Consider the following 6,352-nt stretch of genomic DNA (forward strand, 5'->3'; position numbering starts at 1 on the left):
CTGACTCACTCTTTTAAAAAGCAGAAACTAACACACCATTGTAAAGCAATTATACCCCAATAAAAAAAAAAAAAAAAAAAAAAAAATGCAGTTGAAAGGGTGGGAATCATCTCTTGGTGGGTCTGGGTCAGGAACCTGAGAATGTGTTTGAAATATGGCATAGGAACAGGTCTCCGAAGCATAGCTCAAACCTGACCTGGGATCGGATCCTGATCCATTACATACAGAGGTTCTTGACACTACTGACATCTTTGTTTGGGAGACTGTACTGTGTGCATTGTAGGATATTGAGAAGAATCCCTAACATCTACTCAGTAGATGCCAGTGGTACCTACCCCTAAGTGTGACAACTAAAAATGTCTCCAGATATTGCCAAGTGTCCCCCAGCCCCCAAGAGCAATTGACTTACTGTATAACCATGAACTGGTCACTTAGTTTACTTATTTCTAAAATGGGGCTGATAAGACCTACCTCAGAAGGTTGCTGGAAGGATTTAATGTTGATAATGTGAAGAGCTGCCATAATGTTGATAATGTGAAGAGTTAATGGACACAGTGGATAATGAGTAAATGTTGGTTCCCTTTCTCCCATGTCCTGGAGGCCTCAAGAAGGTGTCATGATGGGTCCTTGCTGGGGGAGGGGGAATCTCATCTCAAACTGTGTTCCTCACCCTCCCAACTCCAGGTGGCCCTGGGTTTAGTGTGCGAAGCCGATTACCAGCCAGTGGCCCGTGCAGTGCGTGAACGGGTTGCTGCCATCCAGCGAAAGCGTGAGAAGCTGCGCAAAGCTAAGGAGTTGGCGGCCTTCTCCCCAGCGCCAGGGCCCCTACCAGCAGCTGTCCCCATGACTCCAGCCCCCTCCAGTGTCTTCCCCCCTGAACCCGAGGAGCCGGAGGCAGACCAGCACCAGCCCTTCCTCTTCCGCCATGCCAGCTACTCATCTACCACCTGTAAGTCACCTCTGACCTTGGGACCCAGGTCCCAGAACCCTTGGCCTCTGCCCCCTACCCAGAAGTTCAAGCCAACAGCATTGTCACTTACCCGGCCTTCCACATCTAGCCATAGCTCCTTCTGGGAAAGAACTCTGCCACAGCTCCAGGCCCCTCCTTGCTCAGGCAGCCTCCCTCCTTGGCCACCACTCCCCTTTATTTCCACTTTTTGATCCCCTCCCTCCCCACCAGCGGATTGCGAGACTGATGGCTACCTCAGCTCCTCCGGCTTCCTGGATGCCTCAGACCCTGCCCTTCAGCCCCCTAGGGGCGTGCCATCCAGCCCCGCTGAGTCCCATCTCTGCCTGCCCTCGGTGAGAGGGGGTCACATGGGGGGCTCCCAGCCATTCCAATCCTATGACCTGTCTCCCATACTGTAAAACCCAAACCCCTGACATGGCCCCGTGTCCTTGGAAATCCACCCCTCTTGTTCTCTTCTTAATTCCCTCTGCCAAGTACCCCAGCACCCTTGACACCATCTCCCTGGAGTCCAACAGTTATCCTCCCCTGACCTCATGAACCCATATCCTATTTCAGGCTTTTGCCCTATCCATTCCACGTTCTGGCCCTGGCAATGACTTTTCCCCTGGAGACAGGTAAGTTCTGGTCTGAGTTGGGGTGTTAGGGTGAAATATATGGAGCTCTGGGCTCCCAGTGTCCACTCTGACACTCCTGTCTTCTTTTTCTTTTTTTTTCTAGCTATGCCTCAGATGCAGCATCAGGCCTTAGTGACATGGGAGAAGGGATGGAACAGATGAGGAGACCCCCAGGGAAAAACCTCCGGCGCAGACCCCGATCCCGGCTTCGGGTCACAAGTGTAAGGAAGGGGCACAGGTGTTGGGGAATAAGCTACAGGGCCTGGAGGGAACTGTCCGAGGGATAGGGGAAGTTAGCCAGAAAAGGGGAGAAGCGCTGTGCTACTAGAGTCAGCCAGTCATGTTTTTAATACAAGACTACAGGGGCAGAATCTGCCTCTCTCCAGTTCCAATCTGGCCACTGTCATTTTGTTGGAGTGGCGGGGACACATGATGAAGACAGAGAGCTTGACCTCCTCCCTCTGCTGACTTTTGACTCTGAAGGTCTCAGACCAGAATGACAGAGTGGTTGAGTGCCAGCTACAGACGCACAACAGCAAGATGGTGACCTTCCGATTTGATCTGGATGGGGACAGCCCGGAAGAGATTGCAGCTGCCATGGTGAGGGGGAGAGAGATGAAGACAGAGTCTTTGGATCTGGGACAAGAGTCTCCTTCCTGATGTCCCCTGTTGCTGAACTCCCCACCCCCACCCCATCCAACAGCAAGGGTCTTAAAGCTGGTTGGGGCCTCCCTGGTGGCGCAGTGGTTGAGAGTCCGCCTGCCGATGCAGGGGATACGGGTTCGTGCCCCGGTCCGGGAGGATCCCACATGCCGCGGAGCGGCTGGGCCCGTGAGCCATGGGCGCTGAGCTTGCGCATCCGGCAACGGGAAAGGCCACGACAGTGAGAGGCCCACATATCGCAAAAAAAAAAAAAAAAAAAAAAAAAGCTGGTTGGCCCTCAGCACAGTGACACTGAAGATATCTCTGCCCTTGTTTGGGGGGAGGTTTCTGTTTATCCAGTGAGGTTTGGATCCTCAGCTGGAGCAATTTAAGACTAACATAAGGTATACATAAGTGCAGTGAAGTGCATGCTAGACACGTGATACTGTGGCTATAAGTAAAGGATGGGTTGGGGGCAGCAGGGGAAGAGGTAGGACTTACGTGAGGTCTTGACAGATGGGTCAGAATGGCAGTGAAGAGTGGAAAGGGCATGTCCAGTGGAGGTACGGCAAAGGAAAGGCATGGATATACGGAGTGACTTGAAATATGGGGCTAGGAGGGCTTCGTGAGGAGACTTAGTCATTGGAAGAGTTCCTATAGGAAGCAACAAGGTCCTACTGTATAGCACAGAGAACTATATTCAATGTCCTGTAATAAACCATAATGGAAAAGACTATGAAAAAAAAGAATGTGTATATATGTATAACTGAATCACTTTACTATGTGGTAGGAGTGGGTTTGGTGGGTCATTATGTATTGTCGTGCAGGTATAGGCTTACTAGCAAGGTGAACACGTAGGCTTGGATTAAGGCAACGGCGAATTCGAGGATGATTAGTAGAGTGAGGATAAAAAAATTAACACAACATCGTAAATCAGCTATACTTCAATTTTTAAAAAATCCAAAAAGAAAAGGGTTCCTGTAGGAGAGTTGTGGAAGTGAGGTTGAGCCCAGATCATAGAGTTAGAGTAAGAGTTAGAGTGTAACATGGTGAGAATAGGTTTTAAGAAGACCGTTCTGCTGTGGGATGTGGGAGAGGGTTGGGGGTAGGGGATCCAGTTGGCAGGTGGATACAAGAAGCCGGATGTGGTCCAAGGAGAGAATGGATTATGGGGGAGGAGGAAGAAAAGGGGTGAATCTGAGGGTCATTTGGGGAAAATAAATTACTCTGTAATCCAGTAATCTATTGACATGGTACAGTGTACATAGTAGATGGTCAATAAATATTTGCTGAGTTGATATGAGAGGGAGTTAGGGAGAGGGGATATCAAGGGCGAGTTGTAGCTTAGAGGAACTAATGGCAATAGGCCATCAAAGGAGAGAGGAAGTTAGAAAATGAAAGTAGACTTGTTTTTTTTTTAGGGATCATGATGAGCTTGAATGACAGAGACAGGCAAGATAAGATCCTCTATAGGAGAGAATACGGGTCAGGGCTGGAGAGAGCGGTGGATCTGGGAGTCTCAGCAGAGTTGAGCGTGAGACAAGGTGGGCCTGCAAAGCCTGAGGCATAGAGGTTTGTCTTAGTGGATACCCCCAGTTGTGGAATGGGGGGTGGGGATAGGTCATCGAAGGACAGAGATGGAGCCTGAGAGGTAGGAGGAGCTCCAGAAGATGTTAATAAAAACTGAGTAAGGAGATTGTTTCAAGGAGGCATAGGGTGAAGCCTGAGGCAAGACCACACTGGCTTTTGTCAGGAGGAGGTCTTTGTGGGAGACCAGTTTTCAGTGGAGTGGGGGCAGTGGATGCCAGCCTCTGGGATGAAAGAGGGAAGGGAATGGAAGAAACGTCAGACTTCAGGAACTCTCTCTAAAGCTTCTCCTCCATCATGTCATTCAGCTTGTGTCGGGGACAAAGACAAACTATCACCTGGCGTGCAGGCCTATCAACTTCTGTCAAGCCACTCAACCCTTCAAGAATCTTTTCTCCAGCCACACTGGTTTCTGAATGGTCCTCTGAAGAGGCTTGGGTGCCTTTCAGCTTCTGGCTCCGTCTCCTCGGGGGTCTCGCCCTGGGAACTTTCTCTACTGGGCTTTCAAGCCCCACTCAGATCCCACACAGCCAAAGGGACCCTGTCCCTGAACCCAGGGTCCATTGCCCTCTTTTCTCTCCTTCCCAGCCCACCCTCCACTCCTCTGCAGCAGAATTCTCCTGAGACTTAGTTGCTTTTTTGCCCCCAAATCTGTAGAGGCTACCTGTGGTTACAGAGTAACGTCCAAACTCTGGAGCACGGCCTTTAAAATTCCCAGCACTCTCAGCTATACTCCAGTCTTCCCCATTTTGTGAATGTGCTGGGCCCTTTTTGAATGTGCTGTGCCCTTTCCTGCCTCAGAACAGCATGGAACAGAGGGAAGGGTGGACTTTCACTTAAGACCTGAGTTCAAACTTCAGCTCTGTTATCTACTAATTTGGCAAACTTGGGCAAGTTTCTTAACCTCTCTGAACTTCATCAGTAAAACGCAGGGGATAATAACTTATTTTGCAAAGATGTTCTGATGTAATATATAATTTATGAGAAGTGATACAGCATGTACAAGAATTGAAATGATGGTCAAAGTATGGGAAGTGTCCACACATGGTAGGTCCTCAATAAAGGGTTGCTTTTCTTACTCATCCTTCAAGCCTCAGCTGTGGAGCCATCCCAGCTTCCCCCTATCCCCTGAGGTGGTATGAACTGCTTTCTTCTTGGAATGGATTTTTAAAAATTGTGTTAAAAAACGCATAACATAAAATGTACCATCTTAACCGTTTTCAAGTATACAGTTCAGTAGTGTTAAGTATATTCACACTGTTGGGCAACAGATCTCTGGAACCTTTTTATCTTGCAAATCTGAATCTCTACCCGTTAAACAGCAGCTTTCCCTTTCCCCTTCCTGGAATAGCATTTTTATCTCTATGCCAATCAAAAACGCCTTACCTGCCATGGGCTGACTTGCAGTCTATTGAGTTATGTATGTGTGTGTCTCTTCCACTAGATTTTGGGCTTCTTCAGGACCAGGACCTTGTTTCATACTTCCCTGTTCCCTCAAAGAACCTAGCAAATGCTTGGCACATAGTATGTGCTCAGTAAGCATTTGCGGACTTGAATGTTACATTTACCATTTATTGCCTTATTTTTACTTAACTTTGTGGGGCTGTGTGTGTATGTGGATCTGTGGGGGCATACTTTATAAGCCCTATGAGAGGAGGAATTGTGTCCAAAAGCCTGTGAGGCGTAAAGAACTCAGACTTTGGCTTCAGACAGGTCTGGGTGCAAATCCCCTTTTCTTGGGCAGACTGAACTTCACCTCGTTGAGCATTGGTTAGCATAACTCTAAAGTGGCAGTGTTAATGTAGACCCCAGAAAGCTGTCGTTGGTGTTAAATGTGATAAGATATGTAAAGATCTGGTATATACATGCACGCTGTGAATGTTACCTCCTTTTCTCTAAGCTGTATTTCTCCTTATGCCACACAGTGCCTGGCATACAATGGATGCTTACTAAATACTTGTGGTTTTAGGTTACTAAATACTTGTGGTTTTAGGTTACTAAATACTTGTTTTAGGCAGTGGGGTGAAGGGTTGGTTTTTAAAGACTGGGGCCGGGAGAGAGGGATGAGTGGAATAACCGAGCCCTCCTTCCCCTTCCTACTGACTCTCGCCAGGTGTATAACGAGTTTATTCTGCCCTCGGAGCGAGCTGGATTCCTGAACCGGATTCGGGAGATTATCCAGCGAGTGGAGACCCTGTTGAAGAGAGATACCGGCCCTGTGGAGGCTGCTGAAGACCCCCTGGGCCCTCAGGTCAGACCCCTCTGGGCACCTCCAGGGGAAGGGACTCTGCTCCAGGTTTCATTACTCTCTGCCCTTACCAGTCCCCTTGGATCTAACTTGTCTTCTTCTCTGGGACCCCAAAACAATAGCTCTTCCCCCATTTGAAATCTGATGAAAGCCACAGACTCTTGTTCTAGAAAAATGTGTTCAATGCATACTTTTTTTTCTTTTTTTTTTTTTTTGCGGTACGCAGGCCTCTCACTGTGGTGGCCTCTCCCGCTGCGGAGCACAGGCTCTGGACGCACAGGCTCAGCGGCC

General features: G+C 48.8%; 1 protein-coding gene across 1 annotated transcript in view; it reads left to right on the forward strand.

Annotated features, from left to right (window-relative positions):
• Positions 1-6,352, forward strand: part of WNK4 (WNK lysine deficient protein kinase 4) — a 15,958-nt gene that overhangs the window by 5,997 nt on the left and 3,609 nt on the right. The window contains exons 7-12 of the mRNA XM_007449864.1: positions 685-949; positions 1,181-1,302; positions 1,526-1,584; positions 1,688-1,805; positions 2,068-2,184; positions 5,927-6,064. Coding sequence (XP_007449926.1) covers positions 685-949; positions 1,181-1,302; positions 1,526-1,584; positions 1,688-1,805; positions 2,068-2,184; positions 5,927-6,064 — 819 coding nt within the window. The remainder of the gene's footprint in view (positions 1-684; positions 950-1,180; positions 1,303-1,525; positions 1,585-1,687; positions 1,806-2,067; positions 2,185-5,926; positions 6,065-6,352) is intronic.

This window comes from Lipotes vexillifer, unplaced genomic scaffold (genome assembly GCF_000442215.2).
Source record: "Lipotes vexillifer unplaced genomic scaffold, Lipotes_vexillifer_v1.1 scaffold2106, whole genome shotgun sequence".
NCBI classification, from domain to species: Eukaryota; Metazoa; Chordata; class Mammalia; order Artiodactyla; family Lipotidae; genus Lipotes; species Lipotes vexillifer.